This window comes from Chionomys nivalis, chromosome 3 (assembly GCF_950005125.1).
Source record: "Chionomys nivalis chromosome 3, mChiNiv1.1, whole genome shotgun sequence".
NCBI lineage: Eukaryota > Metazoa > Chordata > Mammalia > Rodentia > Cricetidae > Chionomys > Chionomys nivalis.
Genome location: NC_080088.1, coordinates 9796444 through 9817313, shown reverse-complemented (window position 1 = coordinate 9817313; position 20870 = coordinate 9796444). Strand labels below are relative to the sequence as shown.

The 20870-nt window shown below is 37.5% G+C and overlaps 1 protein-coding gene across 1 annotated transcript; it reads right to left on the bottom strand.

Annotated features, from left to right (window-relative positions):
* Window positions 1–19118: 19118 nt before the first annotated feature.
* On the bottom strand, window positions 19119–19736 carry LOC130870762 (keratin-associated protein 27-1). Its single transcript, XM_057763539.1, has one exon. The coding sequence runs from the start codon at window positions 19734–19736 to the stop codon at window positions 19119–19121; it is 618 nt and encodes a 205-aa protein (XP_057619522.1).
* Between the last annotated feature and the right edge of the window lie 1134 nt (window positions 19737–20870).

Here is a 20870-nt window from a genome sequence, read left to right as displayed (position 1 = left end):
GGTGAGCGTTTGAGAGCGTTGGAGGTCCAAGAGAAGACGTGAGCAGCTCTGTGTGATTCTGACACTCATTCGTCCTGTCTCTTTATATACTCTCAGAGAGTGGCAGTTCTGTATGCAGACTCATCTTCCTTGTTGTTTGAGGCTGCATCTGAACTCTATTATGCACAGGAAGTAGGGCTCCTACCTCTCATAAAACTGGATGATCCTTGCAATCCCTTCCATCGATTGAGTATAACTATAAATCAGAATGACTGGATTTTAATGGGGTCCTTGGTAAAGTTACACCAACCCAAACAGACACTTTGGAAGCCTATGGACTCACGCTAGTTCTAATCACCAGGGCACGACCATTTTTATTAGCATTCTCTCTTGGAATCGCCCCTGAAAGTTGGAGCAAACTACTCTAAATAATGAAAAGTTATGCATAACTCACTGGAAAGTAATTCCATTCTTTTTGTTCATTGGAAAAAATATTTAAGAAGAGTTTTGCAAATTAAATAAAAAATTTTTCAACTTTTATAATCAAATGAATTTTAAAATGCCATACAGGGAAAGACTCCTTTGTGTTTTCCTTTATTTCAGCATGTGAACATAAAATGAATACCCCTGAAAATATGTTTATTCAGAAAATGAGGGCTTGCTTCATTAATTTCTGTAAATGAATAAACAGTCATTTGAGATTGTGCTTTGTCTGTGATTCTTTTGAGTATAGGTAATGAGGTTGAATTCAGTTAAAATGATAGATTCCAGTTTGAACAAGGGCAAGGGAATACAATTCCATCAAGAAGGCTGGACAAAATGGCACTCATCATGAGTTCAACAGGCTCTATGTGTTGCAATGTTATTCATGCTACCACTGAAAAAATCTTTCTGGATAAAAAGAAAAGTGTCTATTATGATGATCATGACAGCATCCTGTTTTATTTCATATATCACATCTGACCTCAATTTCCAAAAAGGACTGCATGCAAGGGTTGGCATAAATAATAGCATTAGAATAAATGTGAGCTTTCTTTAGGTTTGAGTACTTTGGAGGCTGTTTAAAAACGTGTATGTCTCTGCAAACGTCTTAAATGCATGAAAGTGGTCAGCGTCCACTACCCCACCACATTTATCACCCACTGGCATATCCAGTAGCTCCACTGGCTATTTTAATGGGAATTTAAATTATCAGTTGAATCTCAATCCCATCCCCTTTGGCTAAAAATTCAATTTAAACCACAGCACTTTCTTCTATTTTAATGTCTAGTGGTCATGGCCACACTTATCAAGTCTCCCTATGCCCAGAAAAGTAGAAAATATGAAATAATCCATTTGTTTCTCTACAGCAATGCAGGTCTCTTTTACCAGAAGGGTTATGTATGAAGATGAACTCATATACAATCTGAGGTCTTATAGTCATATGATAAATTTATCTCAGCACATAAGGTCAGAGGCCAGTAGTGTTTGATGGCTTGTGCCTGATGTGATGGAGGAACCGCATCCGGGGACTTCCTCTCTGGGTATTCTGTACACAATGGCTAGAGTCAGCTTCTACAATCTTGGACACATTGTTCAGTAGCATTAGTAAAGGATATTGCCATATTTGGGTAAATGTTTATCAAATTTATGTTTAGATGCTCTTTACATGTTCTTATCTCTAAAATAACCAAGAACCGAATTCATGTCACCAGCGCGTCACTAAGGGAAGTATTATGGAGCCAAGAGCAATGAATAATTAGTCATTATTTATTCCTTGACGTACCTGGTGGCATGGACATGTATCTGTCTGCTCTCAATTAATCCTTATAATTTTAGAATGCAAAATTTTACTGTTTTAATATTCATATCAGAAATAGAGAACATTAAAATAATAGACATAATAAAAGTATATAAGCATATAAAAATCCCTTATATCTCCAAACATTTTTATTCCCACAACCCAATATGGCATTATACAGAAATGAATTGATACCATCATCTAATAACTGTATAAATCTGGGCGTTAATTAATGGATCTTCTGTCAATCTCAGTATCACTTTTACCTACAAATATTCATACAAAATTCCACAGAATTTCAGAAAACACAGAGTCCTGAAAGTGATATCTATAAACTGAATGATGCTATTTCATAATGGCTATGTTTCTGAAAGGGTTTATTGGCCCAAATAAGGCTCTCATAATTTACAGATAGACAGGTTCATATGACTCTAGATTCCAAAGAGTCCAAGAAAATGAGAAATCATGTCATCCTCAAGATTAACTCCATTGTGGCGTCATAATCAATGAGTCAGGGACCTTACCACACATACTTTACAGAGAATATTATGGATATTTCTGTCTTGGACAAACAGTACTCAGCGTATTCAGCAATGAAGAGTTCCAATGAGTGAGACACCTTCATTGGTTCACCCATTTGCTAGTTCAGAAAATATTTATCAAGAATCCAATATTCTTGAACATAATATATGCCACAGAATGAGAGAAGCAATAACACAAGATAAAAGTTGTTCTTGTCCCAGGTAGACTTCTTTGGTGGCCCAGCCACAGTTTCATTTAAAGAATCCCATAAGCAAGCAGAGTCTACTGTGCATGACAAAAAGTTGACTTAATATGCTAATTTTTGTGGATAGAAAGAAATGATGTGCAAATGTGGAAAACAGGGAAATAATTCAGAGGGTTGAAAAGTACATAAATGCTGGAATAAAATTGACAACACGATTCTTTCTGTGGAAGCTTCCAACAGTGTCACTAAATTTAGTTTGGCTTACTGGATGTCTTTATGTCATTCGGAAATGAATTAATGTTTTGTTCGAAAGAAATAATCAAGTAACAATTCCCAGAAAATGATGCTAATATTGAAGTACATTTTCAAGTCATGTTCAAGATCACACATTTTATCCTTCTGATTCTGTAGTCTGTGAATCCCTTATTGCCATCTGTCCTTCCTAACCCCACTGTCTCCTGTTTTACATGAAGTTTGTGTTTAGAATTATATTCTCAAAGTTAGTTATAGCAGGAAAATCTCCCCAAACAATCATGATATGTAGGTGCCCGCAAAGGACAAGCAGGGCACTTGGCTAGCCGTGCTCTGTTGGCATGTTCTATGAATGAGTTTCCTAGACATTCTTGGTTCATGTCTACACACATCATTTCCTCTTTCCACGTCATCTGCAGGATTGACATTCCTGTCTAGTTCTTGGAAATAACTGCATTTTTATTGATCTAGACTTTAAGTAATTTAACCTCTTTTTCATAATTACTTCTCAGACTATTCCTGCCAAACTAGATTTCTCTAGGCTTTAACTACATGCAATTACCATTACTTAACATCACTTATGCCTCTTACAAGCTGTGTTGCCCAACTCCCTGCTGCCTGTGTCTATTTACCTTTACTCCTCTGTTTTGTGTATGCCATCCCTCCCTCCCAACAAGCATACACATACACACAAGGAATGCAGCTACTTTGCAAGCAAAACATTTCTCATCTTATTTCCCAACAGTAATATGGGACTCGCAGTGGCTACCACTTACTGTGGCCTTCCTGTTATTATCACATACCAGACACTATTTTCTATGTTTTACAGGTATTACTTAATTTAATTCTCATCAAATCCCTACTTGAGCCGACATGATCTCTATGGGGAACATAGTCTATCATTAGTAAATATTCCTAATAAGCATCATAGCAACCGCGAAAATATTCCCTTGGTTTTTTGCATCAAATGAAAGTTAACATTTACTTATTTAATAATTCCTCTCACGTATTTTTTTACCCTTTATCTATTTATATACATAGATATATCTAAAATTTGAGTTTACTCAAAATGTAAATAATTTGAACACACGAGGAAAATGTCTTCCTATTTTGAGAAACTTATACTCACATCATGAATAAGCACTCCCCTTTCCATAAATCCACCTATCTCTGTCTCCTCTTTGTCTCTCTCCTGTACTCATTTATACTCACTTAAATCTTTATTAAAACTGTTCCTTGAGGAACTTTGATTTGCTTTTAAAAGCACTGTAAGAAGACAAGAATGCTTCATATGCTTTGTCCTGATTCTCACCTGCATATTCTAATATTTCTGCTAATAGTCACCCTAGCTTGCCTTAGGGAAGCATAGCATGCCCTAATGAAACACCTCCTGTACCGCGTCACGTATAAAATGACTGACCAGCAGTCCATTAAACAGTTAACCCCCTACTCAGCAAAGTAGAATTTAGAGTCAGTTTGTCAGGACATAGTATATTATTAACTAAATTTTTGCTCTACTGTAGCATTATTAAATATAGAAATATATAAATAAGCATTTTATATAAATATAACATACATTTATATACAATTAGTTTACAAATATTACTGTGGAATTTCAAACCTTCATATCTTCTGCCTCCACATTCACTAATGCATTCTACATGATATCAAAAAAATCCAGCTCAATTTAAATCATTACTACCTCTCCTAATTTGTTAAAGACATGAAAGATAGATGTATCTATTCTTTCTATTCTCATGATTAGGTCCTTGAAGTGTGTTCTTTTGTCTGCATTAGGTCTTTGAATTTTTTCTTCATTTACCTGTATGGTGATATGCTAAATATAAAAGGCTTTTATTTAAACATTTCTATGTTTTCTGAGACAAAACAGAAATTGAAACTGTATGTGGTTAAAGTTTACAATGTGATCTTTTACTATACATATGCATTGCGAAACCACAGTAACAATCAAGTTACATTCCCATCCCCTCACCCAGTTAGCACTTTTGTGTCTTTTCAAATTTCACAGATGAAGACAGTGTTTTGTTCCTCACACCCCATTTTCCCTGGTAAGTCTCCCCAGACTCTCTCATCATGCCCCCATCCTTACGTTCTCCTTTCATTTGCCTTACTGTGGCCAATTAGAAATATCTACATGTTGACAGTTGTGGGGTCTTCCACTGAAGCACAGACAACCTACTAGTGGTCACAGACCAAAGAGAAATGACTCTTCCTTTCCCAGCTAGTGTCAGCTGTCAATATTTGCTTATGTGAACACTAATGGGCCATTCATTTGATAAAGTTAAACTATACAATGTAGTGTTGTTAAGTGATGTCACCATGATATATGTCATAGCTACAAATTTATTGTGACTATTTACAAGAAACTGAGCCTTCTAATCAGTGTCTTCCCATTTCATCAGCCTTGGACAATCAACATTCTAGGGATTAGTTCTGTGAAGGAGTCATTTTTTTGGTTCTTAGATGTGAGAGTATTAGGTGTCTATATTTCTGTGACCATATTTTCCTCTCAATTTAGTATTCTTCAGATTTCTGGATGACATCATTGTTTTGTTTTATTTCTTAGTATTGTAAGCGGACTTCCCAATGCTGTGTAGCAATCTCTTTGAGTGAAGGGGCCATGTTACTGGCCTCTGAAGTATTCTTATCTGTCAGCATTTGCATCTCTCTATTGAAAAATTGTCTGGTCGTGCACTTGGTCTATTTGTAATTAAACTGTTCACTTCCTTGCTGTTGAGTCATTTCAATGTCCATTTTAGATATTAATCCCATCACAGTCATGATATCTGAAAATGTTTTCCCAGTACATGGGCTGTGACATCACTCACGTAAGTGATTCTTTTTTTTTTTTTTTGGTTTTTCGAGACAGGGTTTCTCTGTGGTTTTGGAGCCTGTCCTGGAACTAGCTCTGTAGACCAGGCTGGTCTCGAACTCACAGAGATCCGCCTGCCTCTGCCTCCCGAGTGCTGGGATTAAAGGCGTGCACCACCACCGCCTGGCCACGTAAGTGATTCTTGTGTGATGAAGAGGCATGATGGATGTGTTTGTACTCTAACATATATTTCACCTTAATATGTAATATTCATATTTGGACAAAATTTAAGGGAATGTCAATATGTCAGTGGATGGCTATAAAACAATGTAATGCACACACACACACACACACACAGCTTTTTAAAAATCTCATTCCAAAGTAATTTTAACATTGCAGCAGGATTTTGTGATTGGATCACTTTATCCAGAGACTTAGCAGTGAAATGGAAACGAATTGTGCTTTATATAGACAATGAGTTAGCTTTCCTTCAGAGCAATATGTGAAGTAATAAAGAAAACCCACTTAATGGGATGATTTCATTTCTGCAGTAGTTTTTAATGGCAAAAACATAGAAATGGAGAATGGACTAACTCTACCTGAAATGCTCAAAATTATTTGCAATTGTCATGTTCTGTTTATGAATAGTCTATACTATCAATGTGGAATGACTCCTATACCTCTTCTGAAGTTTTTGACATAAAGTCTATTCTCTCAGAACCCATACTTGATCTTATTCCATTATATTTTCATAGAATATTAATGCCCATCTCATTACTTTCAGCCTATTTAAAATATTTCTATTAGTTTGTAATAGACACAAAGAAGTCACTTGTTTTTTTTTCATTAATCTATCATTGACAAGGCATTTTGATTGGAGAATATAATCCATTTATACATAAAGCAATGATCAATAACGAAAGGTTACATTTTGTTGTTTCTTACTTAATTTGTTTCTATTTTCTCTTTTGTAATTTTCACTATTGAGATAATAATATGTTTATTGCTATACACTTTGATTTGTTTCCTTTTTGCAAGTTCACCTCAGAATCTTTCCATGGATGAAATCACTGTCACTGTGATAATTTCATAAAACACATCATGGTTATAAACACCTACTTAACTGTACTAAATATTCTTTGTTAGTATAACAAACTAACTGAAAAGAAGCAAAGGAAAAAGAGTAGTTCATTTTATCTTACTGCTTGAGGTTATACAATCCCTCATATTTGGGAAGGTACAAAGTAGGTGTATGAAGCAGCTGATCACATTAGGTCTCTAGCAGAATATACAGGCAAAACAGACTTAGGATTGGTGTCTCAAACCTAAAAGCCTGAGGTCAACGGTCTTCAGCATGCCCTTTTGGTGACAGGTTCTCTTGTTTGCCCCTGCATATCCCAAAGGGATACTATGATTAAAGAGGCGTAATGCCATGTCTAGTATAGCATTAGTATTGGGATTTTGACAAGTAAAGGCTGCTTTAGAAGAGAGAGTCAGAGAACCTTGTAAAATAATTACTTAAATTTGAGAGAATTTCATCAGAACTAACAGTGCTCATGTTGACTAATCTGAGACAATATATGACCCTTCAACAATTGTCTGTTAACAAAAAAGAATTGAGGAGATAATTAAAATTCAACTCCTAATGAAGAGGTACAAGGGCAGCTGAAAAACAGTGCCCAGGGTGAGCAGGGATCTGTTCTTTAGTCTAGAAGTCATCTTTTAGTTCATCACATTAAACTGCTACTACAAAGATTCACCGGGTGGGTAGAGGTTCCTCGGAGATGATTAAGGGGATTTGCCTGCACATATAATGATCTCAAAGTATAGAAGATGCATCTTTAGATAAACAGGTTCTGCTTACATAGTTAAAACTTTATCTTGAGGTGAGGAAGTGAGGTGCTCCTTCCTGTAAAGGATGGAAAGGAAGTGCCGGTCATCTTTCTCTCAGTTGAGTCCTTGAAATTTTCAGGCATATTCCTTAAATTAGTTTAGGAAACTTCTCTAGCAAATTATGTTGAAATTATACAACTAATTTTTCTTCACAATGAGATACTATATGCTCCAGAAAAAAAGGTTAAAATGCTTTGTGCTGTATGTGTCTGCAGCTAGATACACCCCAAAGGAACAAACCTTGTTCTTCAGCTACAATGGTGGAATTGGACCTTTGAGTCAATTTAATATTCTCTGGCATACATATTTATGATGTTTCTAATGACTATTGGACATCAAGTGACCTAAAAATACCAAAAGTTTGCTGGTAGATCTCCTAACAGATCTTAAAACCTGCGTAAAGAAACCTTGCTTTCTCCTACCCCTTCCCCTCTTCTCTCCTCCCCTCACCTTCCCTTTCCTTTCTCCTCTCTCTTTACCTCTTGCCCTTGCATTAAAGCATTAGCCACTGTGAGGAGATGATGTAGAATATTAATCCGTCCTCTACTGAGAACATAAGAGCTTATTCTCAAATGTGCTGGGAGATTTCAAGAAAAGCGGCATGCCAGAACTTGTGTTCTTTGGTTGGAAGGGTCTAAATTAGCAAACCAGGGAAAGGGCATTGAGCTGCTTGGAATTCCATCTAGTCTCATTAGTTTTAGCAGAGATCAAAATGGGGACCAGAAGGTTATGTGACCTTGCGGAAGGTCCCTGGAGCCAATTCAGAACATTTTTGTCCTCAGTGCTATGTGCCCATATTTTTTTGCCATTGAGTTGCAAAGTGGATTCTCCTGGTGGCAAAAATCTCCATATCAAGAAGCAACAGAGCTTCTTTGGACCCTTGAGCTGCAACTCAAATGCATGAACTTTGCTGAATTGAACCTTTAGCAAACAAAGGCAGCCTCTGTCTGCTGAATGATACTGGAGTTATCATTATAGTAGCTTTCCAGAGTGATGTCCGAGACTTCACGAATGGATTGAATACAGCCTACTGGAGGCAGGTTCTGAGTAGTCAGTGGGCTGGAACGTAGAGACATTCATCAAATCAGTGCAGGGGAGAGATGATGATTGGATGCTGCTGGCAAAAATCTTTAACAGGAGGCACTTGCATTCCTGCCCCCAGGGCAGACTCCCCAGTTTCTTCTGTTTTGAATTATCTTTTCAACCATGCTTTTGGCACCAATAGAACAATACATATAGTGTTTTCTCTGGGGCAAATGCCAGCCATACCTACGGCCTATTATCATGTCCATTGGCCGGATTTTAGAAGCACAGAGCTTCTCTTCTGTAAAACAAGACAGTGCGAATGCAGCTGCCACCTGGCCCTATGATAACTGGAGCTCATGGAACTGAAGCAAATGCTAACACCCCGACTTCTGCTGCTACCATGAATATTGACCATGTCTCTGTCTGACCTGAGTGTCTCATATCTACTGCTAGTATTTGCGATACTGTAATGGGTTAACTTGTTACCATGGAAATGGGGTAACATCTTTGTCTTTTCACTGTTCTCAGAATCCTTTCCCACAAACCGATGTTTGCCCATTGGAATTATGAGACAGTACTCTCATCATTCTAAGCACTTATTTTTAGTATTTTTGACAAGCATTTAATAAGAAACAGAAATACAAGTAGTGATGAACTAGTTAGAGTAATATATACATGAAATGGACAATTTATGAAGAGATAAGTAGTAATAACAACTGAAGCCATGAGAAGATAAAGACACTTGATGCCACCTTAAAAACATATCTGGGAGGCTTAAAGGGCATTGAAAGAAAAGGTCCAAGTGAAGGGAACTGGTGTGAACCACAGTTTAAGAAATAATCTCACTGGGCCAGAGAGATGTACCCAACTAGGTCCTTGGGCAGCTGGGGAGAGAGAGCCTGAAATGGCCCGATTCTATAGCCATACAAATGAATATCTTGCATATCACCATAGAACTTTCATCTGGCGCTGGATGGAGATAGAGATAGAGACCCACATTGGAGCACTGGACTGAGCTCCCAAGGTCCAAATGAGGAACAGAAGGAGGGAGAACATGAGCAAGGAAGTCAAGACCCCAAGGGGGCACCCACCCACTGAGACGGTGGGGCTGATCTATTGGGAGCTCACCAAGGCCAGCTGGACTGGGACCGAAAATGCATGGAATAAAACCAGACTCTCTGAATATGGCGGACAATGAGGGCTGCTGAGAAGCCAAGGACAATGGCACTGAGTTTTGACCCTACTGCATGTACTGGCTTTGTGGTAGCCCAGCCGGTTTGGATGCTCACCTTCCTAGACCTGGATGGAGGGGAGAGGACCTTGGACTGCCCACAGGGCAGGGAACCATGACTGCTCTTTGGACTGGAGAGGGAGGGGGAGGGTAGTGGCGTGTGTGGAGTGGGGGGAGGGGGAGGGAAAAGTGAGGCTGGGAGGAGGCAGAAATTTATAATAAAAAAATTTAATTAAAAAAAGAAATAATCTCAAGTGTAAGACACAGAGCAATAAACAAGCTGGTGAGATTTATCTTATAATATATGTATATGTTTAAAATATATATTTATATGGTGTGTATGTGTGTGTATGCATGTGTGTATGTGTGTACCTGTGCCTGTGTATATGCAGAAGCCAGAGAAGCAAGCATGTCTGATATCCCTCATTATCACTTTCCATCTTATTCCTTTGAAACAGGGTATTTCACTAAACCTAGAGCCAGACTGGCAGTCTGTAAGCCCCAATGCCTCTGTTTTCTCCATGTCTCCCAACTCCCCACTTCGCAACACTTAATAGTACTAGGATTAGAAGTGTGTGTGTGTGTGTGTGTGTGTGTGTGTGTGTGTGTGTGTACGTGTGGTGAAGATTTGAACTTTGGTCCTCATGGCTGTGTAGCAAGTGTTCTTACCCAATGTCCCACCTTCCCAACACCCCACACCTGATTTTTCTTTAATGCAATCTTCAGAAAATAATTTTCCATGAGACTTAACACTTCCTCTAATGATGCCAGTTAGCAATCTTCGCATACTTTATTTAGGAACTCGAAGTCATGGGGGATTTTTGGAAAAACTATGGAAGTCAAGTCAAAAGCTGCCCAGTAGGTAGGTAGTTCAATTGTCAACATACAAACACAGTCCACTAGAGGTCAGCAGCTGCTAACTCCCGTCAAGCATAAGACACTTGCATAGTCCACAACTCACCACTGTGAGATAGTGGAATATCCATTGTTGCCGGTCCATGAAGTCCAGTACTTTGAGTGCAGGCTTTTAACTGATAAGATCTAAAGACTTGAGAAGAAAATGCTGAGGGTGATCCTGTAGACAAACCCCAGGCAGAGTCAGCTGTCATAAAGGCTGGGCATACTGTATGCTGGTTGACAGCTGGCAACTCCCCTCTCGCGTCTTGGCAATCATTCAGGAGCTGGCTTCTCTGCCATAGCTGCTGCTGGTTTTGCAGAAGGGACCTCTGGAGCTCCTATTGAGGAAAGAGCTATTTAGAGATGACAGAAATATGGCAGTAACCCTGAGGAAATGACAGAGTTTTCAGATGAACAAGTATTAAAAGACAAGATGACCTCAGTTTAGATCCCAAGAAAGGTTCCTCCTCTGAGTGAGTGCTAGCCCTTTTTCTCTGCAGTGACCTCAAGAAATTTTGGTGATGGGTGTTATAGTCCTGCGACTGTGATGAATGCCAACCATTTAGATGGCAGAGATGCCCACTACTTACCAGCTTGCAAAAGAACTTGCTGCATCCCTAAAATAAAGAACTTTTGGTTTTCTTTGCCTCACAATAAGTATTACATTCATGAAACTCTATTGCAACTTATTTTAAGTGATATTTAAAATTCTGTGAATGAAAAGATGTTTATTTCACAATTATATTCACAAAAGTCACATTTATAATCCAATAAAGATAATTTTATATCTCTGATATAGTTTATAGTGTACATGTAGGTTCTGTTAAAGATTTTTATGGTTAATGTATTTTTAAAAGAAACTTGTGAATGACAACGTGAAACACAGCCAAGGGAATGTTGGAATGAGAATCGTATGCTTGGGTTCTAGCTCTAACTCTGTTGGTAATGAGCCAAATGGACTTGAGTATGTCACTTAATGTTGGCAGGTGTATTTGTCCAACTCTAGTTCACTGAAGATCTCTTACAATAGAAGTAAATATGATTTTGCAAAATTTTAACTAGGAATAAAAGTGAGGCCACATATAAATGAAACATCAAAATAACCAATTGACCTTCGTTGTGAATACATTGACCACATGTATTTCACCAAGCATCCAGAGAAAGACCTTGGAAAGCCTTACTCCTGACTGGATACCTATCAGGATGAAATACAGCTATGGCTAGTGTTTGTTCTCACAGGAAAGGTCAGTAGCCCACAGTGCAGAATTGTGTTTTGTGATAGCTTAACATTCCACTTGCAGCTTCAGGGTCCCAGAACACTGGCCTCATGTTAGGAGTCCCTCAGGAGTATTCTCAAGATGAATGCTTTGATCTCTTCAAACATTCATGACAGGAAATTTAATCAGACTCCTGAGGACCAAGTTACCATTAGCTATAGTTTTGGGGACACAGAAAACCAGGAGCAGACCTACTTTAGACATTCTACTGATCAAATAAGCTTTAACAATGGAAATCACCTTGATGTCTTTTTCTATTCTCTTGGAGAGATATATTCGTTCCAAACCAACAGACACTCTAACAGCAACACCTGGTGTCTACACATAGAATCAGGATTCATGACAAACCTTAACTGAGTGTTACTATAAAACTATCCAGTTTTGTAGTATGAGTGTATTATAATGTTTCATGTAAACATCAATTGAGAAAAATTTACAATTTACTTTACTTTATGCTATAATTCATCAAAATACAAGATCTAGGGGAGTACAGTTGTCCTCAAGAATGTTAACAAACAATATTATTAAATTAGTCCTATAAGATAGAGTATAAAAATAATAAGTACACATAGTTCATGTCAAGAACACACACACACACACACAAAGAAAAATATTGGTGAGCCTGTAATCATATCTTACACAGTTTAAAAAGGGAGCTTGCAATCCAGGTATTACATTGCACAGACATAGGAAGTAAGGAGGAAGATAGTGTTTATGAATAGTGACGGCTTGGCTCACCCTAGGGACTACTGTTATCAGCTTGTCTTTGATTTTCAGTCTTCTTTTCCCATTACCTTTGTCAATTAGTAGGTTTTGACCTCTTGCAGGAGGATTGACCTCATATTTGAAGCGGTACCGTATTGAGTAATGGAAAAATAGGAACTGGCTTAACTATTTTCAGCTATTCACCCTTGAGATATCTTTGTTCTTCCGTGAAGAGGTAACAGCATTGGCTTTGCCTTTGTCTCCAAGGAACACTTCTCTTTGAATCTTATTAGTGAGTTTGCTTCCACGAAACTAGTGAAAGTTTTATTAAAACGTCAAGCAAATTGCTTACAACTATGCTAGAACAGAAAGGTTTCTTTTTAATTTAACTTTATATGTTTACTGTACCCATTCCTGTCTGCCTATGGTGCATTGTATTCCTTATCATGGTCATAGGAAGACCATATCAGTGGAGATTCTACTACTCCTGTTACCTCAGAGGTATGACTGAAAAAGCTTTATTAAAAGTTGCTCTATGTTGGTTGTTCCTGAGCTATTCTTTTTTAGTTAACTATTTTACATGTAAGTAGAAAACTTGCGTCTGGCTGATGTCACTCAGGATGGTTTTATCAACTTCCATCCATTTCATGCAAATTTCAAGATGTTATTTGTTTGTTTGTTTGTTTGTTTTACCACTAAGCAGTACTCTATTGTATAAATGTACCACAATTTCCTTATCCATTATTTGGTTGAGGAGCACCTAGGTTGTTTCCAGGTTTTGACTATTACAAATAATGCTGCTACGAACACAGCTGAGCAAATGTCCTTGTGGTATGAGTGTACATCCTTTGGATATATTCCCAAGAGGGGTATTGCTGGGTTTGAGATAGGTTGTTTCATAATTTTCTGAGAAATTGCCATACTGATTTCCAAAGTGGCTGTACAAGTTTGCACTCCCTCCAGCAATGGAGGAGTGCTCCCCTTACTCTGCATCCTCTCCAGTATAAGCCATTTTTGGTGTTTTTTTTTTTTTTATCTTAGCCATTCTGACTGGTATAAGATGGTATCTCAGAGTCATTTTGATTTGCATTTTTCTGATGACTAAAGATGTTGTACAGTTCCTTACATGTCATTGGCCATTTGAGATTCTTCTGTTGATAATTCTCTGTTTAGATCTGTACCCCATTTTTCTATTGGATTATTTGATAATTCAATGTCTAGTTTATTAAGTTCTTTATATATTTTGAAGATCAGTCCTCTGTCTGATGTGAGGTTAGTGAAGATCTTTTCCTATTCTGTAGGTTGCCATTTTGTCTTTGTGACTGTGTCCTTTGCCTTACAAAAGCTTCTCAGCTTCAGGAAGTCCCATTTACTAATTGTTGCTCTCAGTGTTTGTGCTATTAGTGTTATATTTAGAAAGTGGTTTCTTGTGCCCATGTGTTCAAGGTTACTTCCCACTTTCTCTTCATTGAGGGTCAATGTAGCTAGATTTATGTTGAGGTTTTTGATCCATTTGGACTTAAGTTTTGTGCATGGGAATAGATATGGATCTATTTGCCTTCTTCTACATGTTGACATCCAGTTATGTCAGCACCATTTGTTGAAGATGCTTTCTTTTTCCATTGCATAATTTTAGCTTTTTTTGTCAAAAACCAGGTGTGTGGATTTATGTCAGGGTCTTTGATTTGATTTCATTGGTCCACCTGTCTATTTTTATGTCAATACCAAGCCATTTTTTTTTTTGTAATAGAGCTTGATGTCAGGAATGGTGACGTCACCGGAAGTTCCTTTATTGTACAGGATTGTTTTGACTATCCTAGTTTTTTTTTTCATATGAAATTGAATATTGTTCGTTCAAGGTCTGTGAAGAATTGTGCTAGAATTTTGATAGGGATTGCATTGAATCTGTGAATTGCTTTTGACATTTTTACTATGTTGATCCTATCTATCCAAGAGCATAGGAGATCTTTCCATTTTATGATATCTTCTGCAATTTCTTTCTTCAAAGACTTGAAGTTCTTTTTGTACATGTCTTTCACTTCTTTGGTTAGAGCATTTGATGTGAAAGAATTACAAGCTGTATGAGTGGGAGCCCTAAATATTCAGAGGAAGAAGAATGAGAGAAAATGGTTGACAAAGAAAGATATAAGGGATTCTCAATCAGTGTGGAACCAAGCCCTCTCTTCATTGCTTATCTCTACAACAGAAGCTTTTAAAATGAACTTTATTTAGATAAAGTGAGAGGATAAAAGTATTAAAAGATAAAATTATTGATATCAATATATTATGAAATTTCTTATACTGTTCAGAAGTCTCACTTCCTGTCATATGTATATCTTACCGCACACCTTATTTCATTTAATCAATTTCATATTATTTCTAAGGTGTTTGAAGTATATAGTATTTTCAAATGTGTGATAAATGTATATCATCAGTTGAATTCATTTCTGAATTACAAATAAGTCAAATAGTCAACTATATTTAATGCTCTGGAATTACTCTCCATGTCTTCACAGAGATTAGCCAAACTGATCATTTTCAATTAAATTGTTGTATTGACTTTCCTTATAACATAGATGTCCCTTGGAGTTATGTTGATGACTAGCAATGTCATACAATTTATAATATAAAACTCACTTTATATGTTCAGAAAAACTCTGTTATATATTTGTTACACGTGTCTGACATGTAACATTCATCTTTATTGGAAAAATGGGTAATAAAATATTTTTCTTCTATCCAGTTATTAAAATATACAGAATGTTTTATAAATACTAAATGTTCCGATAGTACTAGCTTTGTTGTGCATTTTTCATGGCACATTACCGTATAAGCAAACAAATGTTCCTAATAGTCATTTAGTCTGACTTTATATAGAAAATTATGTAGTTAAGATTTCTATGTTCTAATGACTCTGACACATAAATGCTACTACAGTTTCTGTTGAGAAAGAAATGAGTTCTCTGACGTATAAAAAGTACTGTGAAACATATAGATTGTGTATTCTTCATGGCACACCCAATGTGTACCACACTGCTTCAGTGCTCACTCATGCTACAGAAAAGCATCCGTTGGTCTTTGCCCTGTATTTCAGCACAGCATGCTCAATCATAAACTGAGATTGAGCCCCAGGAGCCAAATAGCAAATGAAGTGTCAAATGATGCCTGGCGTATATTGCACACTTGCCACGTGTTAAACACTCCACTAAGCATTTAATTGGAACTTTATCATTGAGCTGTCACAATCATTGACTGCATTAGGCACCATTTTATCCACTTTACAGTGAAAGAGCAGAGTCTCAGAAATGTCAAATAGTCCCAGGACACACAGCTAGTAACTGACAGGATTTGAAATTGAGCAAGGTATAGTCACAACCTGTTTGACGATCTTCTCCTTACAATAAATTTCCCTCCAAGGTCTCTTCCTGAAATCATACCTTTTCATACTCAAATATCAGAAGCCTTGTATTTGAGGTCACAGGATTCATCCCTATGAGAGACCTATGTGTATTTCATGTTAGGTTACATCATGGGCTGGCCCTTTCTTTAGATAACATTTTTAGAAAGAATGACCAAGCTCAGTCTAAGAGAATGAGTTATAACAGAGTGATGGGTATGGTAGACATGAAAATAAACCTTTTTTAATGGTCATGCCTCTCATCAGAGCTTTTAATCCTCTTATACCTCCCTAACCACATATACTCATTATCTAATAAAGCCCATTCTTTCATGTAAACTACATCAACGAAAACATATATGTGAGGGCCCATGCAATAAACAGCAGTCAAACAAATTTAACTCACTGCAGGTGATTCATTTGAATTTGTTTAAACTTTGACAGCAAACTTCATCCATGTTCACATGTTGACTGGATTGAAATCCTGAAAGGCTGGCATGAGAACAAGTGTTTATTTTTGCCAAAGCTATGTTGCTAAAATTACAGATGTGGCCAGATGCTATATAGCAATATCTGACTTCATGAATACCTCTCTGTGCCCACAAACATTGCTTCCATTGATAAAATCAAATTGTGTTTAGCCTTTCTCTCACACATCTCCTTCAGGACCTGTTCAAGCCACTTCTCCAAAACACATCTGAACAAATGTGGACTGTAAGAACTCAAGTTCAAACCTTCTTCATTGTCTCAATTCAATACTAAATCACAGTTATTAAAAGTAACAGAAGCAAGTTTTATTTTTATACTATAAATTTATTATAAAAATGGATATCTCACATAGCTCTCCCATGATTATAGATTATGATGAGAAAGTCTCATAATCTGCTTTACCCACCCTAGATGACCAGGAAAATCAATGGTCATTTTGATCTAAGTATGAAGGCCTGATCACCAAGGGAGCCGAAAGTATAAACCACAGCCCAAAGCTGGGAGAAGACTGAAGTCCCAGCTCATTAGTAAAGCAAGAAGCAAGAAGAGACACTTTCTTCTTCCCCATGTTTTGTTGTATCCAGGTCATCCACGGGTTTATAATGAGCACCAACCATGAGAAGGATCATTGACTGAGTTCACTGATTTTTCAATGCCAGTCTTATCCAGAGAACCTCACAGCCATCCAGAAAAGATGCTGCAGCTGTGTTCTACTTGATTTAGTCAACCAGATGTGGAATTTCTAAAACACTTACCCGCAGACAGACTGGTAGATTGGCAGGCACATCAGCTTTAATAATACTTCAGGTGTAGTCTGGTAACCCACTTCAGCTAGGTACAGTGTGTAGGGGTTTTGTTGTTTCTATTTTTATTTTGGTATGGGTATTTTGCTTGCATAAATGTGTTTGCATTGATGGTCCCCTCGGCAGCCAGAAACTGCACCACATTCCCTGGAATTGGAGTTACAGATGGTATTGAGTCACCATTTTGGTGCTAGGCAACTGAATCTAGGTCCTCTGCAAGAACAGCAAGGCTTTTTAACCTCTGTATCCCTTCAGCCCCACCTACCCCTTGAAATGTGCATTTCTTAATCCTTTCCTTTGAAAATAATTCTAAATTAGGTCTTTTCCTTTTATAAGATGATAAGTTTCCTTCACTTTTCATGATCCCTGGGTTTGTTTACAAATCTCTATTGCCTGCAACCTGCTATGTCTCCAAGCAAAGCTGCTTGCTGCATCTTATTGAACATTAACTATACACAAGACCATGTATTGATAGCTTTCAATGTATTGATTTTTAACCCTCACAGTGATCATCCTTATAGTATCAAGCTTAACACTGAAAAAAAATGCTTTTTTGAAGAATAGTCACATAATTTGCACTGAGTTTCCATTGGGGTTCAGATAGCCTTCAATGAGCATTGATTTTCAACATCAGGAAGCCTGTCTTCACAGTCCATGTCCTTAATAACCAATTTTTATTTTCTTCTAGAATGAGAGATTCATTTAAGACTGCCATCAAAGCTTGACAACAGTCAAACTACCTACATAAACTTTTTGTATTTCAAATATTCATACTCTATTCTGTTTCTATGATTTCACAATCATTACATTGAGTATGTTTTTATCTTTGTATAGCAACCAAATATATGATACTATATATTGGCTCTTTCCCTAAAAAGTCTTGAAAGGGAACATGTTCTTTTAATTTTCAACATATGCTGTTTTCATCACATCAAAGCATTATTTAAAACTATAATATAAAACTCAGAGCAAGGGACCTGGAGAGATGGCTCAGAACTTAAGAGTCCTTGCTGCTCTTCCAGAGGACCTACCTTCATTTGGTTCCCACTTAAGTCAGGGAGCTCAAAATTCTGAAACCCTAGCTCCAAGGAATCTGGCACACACACACACACACACACACACACTCATACACACACACACACTAATCTTTTAAAAATCTCACCAAAATGTTAATTTATAAGTCTATTTTATTTAAGAGAAATCACATTTTTCCCCTTCCCAAATCCCCAAATCACTGGAAGAAAAGAGGTGAGAAAAGTAGGAACATTGGAAATATAGTGAGGATTCCAGTTGTGAATTATCTGTCAAAATACCACCAGCCACTGTGCTGTTACAAACTTCATGAAGGTGAAATTCAACATTCTTGCACTTCATATGAAAGACTCCAGTTTTTACTTACAAGGGTTTTGATGCAGTTAGTGAGTAGACCTGGTTTGAGCAGTATTTCTTGTGTTATTGTCTACATGTTGATTTCTGGGTGAATTGGGCCTAACAGAAATTGTACAGCACTCTGAGTGTCCAGAATGAATTTCAGCATTTCTTGGATTTCTAGTATAATCACATTAGTTAATAGGCCATATCTCCTGTTAATATTTTCAAAGACAATGATTAGTACTAAAAGTTTTCTTTTTAAGAACCAATGGTTATTCCCTGACGAACAGTAAATAGTGTCCTATTTACCAAAATGGTTAGCATGCTTTATGATCCAAGATTACCACCAGAAATACCCAAAAGGAAAAGCTTGTTCTAAAACCAAAGACATTATTTTATATTTAGAGAAAATAAGTTCCCAAGTATTCAGAAATCTAGTCATATCCTCTGTAAAGTCTTCACTTACTAGGCAATTGTGAACCGCCTGTCACACAGCATGCTGGCTCATAAGTGCTAGAAGATTCCACAAGCTGGGTCTCAGAGACAACATTGCTTAAGGAGTTACAGGAACTGGACACAGAAGCCTGAGAGCAGCATTGGCTGACTTCAAACTCCACGGTTTGGCAACTCTCAGACACTGTAGACTTTAGAGGGTAACACTTCGCCACGTAACTTGCAGGTTGATAGCTCTGGACTCTAAAACCCATTTGCTGACAATTTCTTGACTGGCAGGGCTGAGAAACACACTCTGGCACAGCTGAGGAGACTCCTGACTGGCATGTTGTTCTTTCACAGGTCTTGGAGTTGGACCAAGTTGTTTGGTTGGCTCCGGAGATCCAGGAACTTTGCACACGAGGCTCCACTTCGCGCTGGTGCTGTTCACAGGGTGCTGTTTGGTGGGTGGAGGTTTCACTGTAGGTTTCTTGAATGTTGTCTAGGAGCCAGGTTCTGCCGTGAAAACTGCTGGGTAAGAAAATGCCATCTTCAAAGCTTTTAGGATTAGAGTCATGTGTGATGGCAGAGAGTGATGGGGCTTTACCCAAGCTCCTGAATGAGTGGCAGCAGCTATGAGGCATATTCTCCAAACCCTTAATTGAAGTCAGCTAGAAAGACTCAGGTTGTCAAATGTCAGGTTTAAATATGCGGACATTATATCTTTGCTGGAGACATTATATAGCGCTCAGAAAGCTGGGTGTGGGCTTTCCTTTTTAAGACTTCTTGGCACCTCAATCCTTAAGCTAATTTGAAGGATAGCATCTTATTATTGCTTTGCTTAGTTCTATGTGAAATGACGTCTTATTAACAAGACATAAGTTCAATTGTTAGTCTTCAAAATGGCTTTCATATGAGCTCCATAGCTGAGTCATTAGGGTGGTGAGGTTTGTCAAACAGGAGTCCTAACGTGTCATCCAAGCTCCCTATTATGACTTTTTATATTGGTAGGTGGACAATAAAGAGTGTGGGTTTAAGTAGTCAACTGAACACTGATTAATAATCATCACTGGAGTTTTCAGTGTACCAATCTGGCAGTATTGTGATAAGAAATTGTTAAGTTACACCCAGAAGAAGACCCCATTGAGCCCACCATCAGATCTTGGATTCTAATTCATCAGCATTTAAATGGAATGTAGAATAATATTTATAACACTGTTCACTAAATCCATCAAATGTGCTTATGGCTCTATGCTTCTTAAGATGTTTATTTTATTTTCGGTTGTGTGTATCTGTGTATGTCTCAGATGCAGCATGAGAATGTGAGTGCAGATGCTTCAGAAGCCAGAAGAAAATGTCAGATCTCCAGGAACTTAGCTGTGGTTACAGCCTGGAGTGAGCAACCCAACATGGGTTCGGGGGCCGAGCTCAAATCCTTTGCGAAAGGAGTATTGACTTTGAAGCCAGTCCCTAATCCCTTCTCTTTATCTCAACCTTTGTTCCCTTATCTCCTTGATACCTTCACATGAAACTTTCTTATTTACCCATTTAAGATGATATTTTCTGAGTCGCCAGAACACTTTTTCTTTCCTCTTGTATACATTCAGTAAGTTTGACAATGAATAATGATTACTATTGAAATAAAGAAAATGATAAAAGATACCAAAATTATGCAAGCAAATATGTAAGATATTCATCCATCACCTTGGATTAAAGGTTATGAAGCAAATTTCATTTTGCATTCCATGATGACATGGTTTTAGAATATATTTACATGG

Coding starts and splice junctions, on each gene's coding strand:
- LOC130870762 (XM_057763539.1), bottom strand. CDS start 19,736: ATGCCTCATAGCTGCTGCCACTCATTCAGGAGCTTGGGTAAAGCCCCA.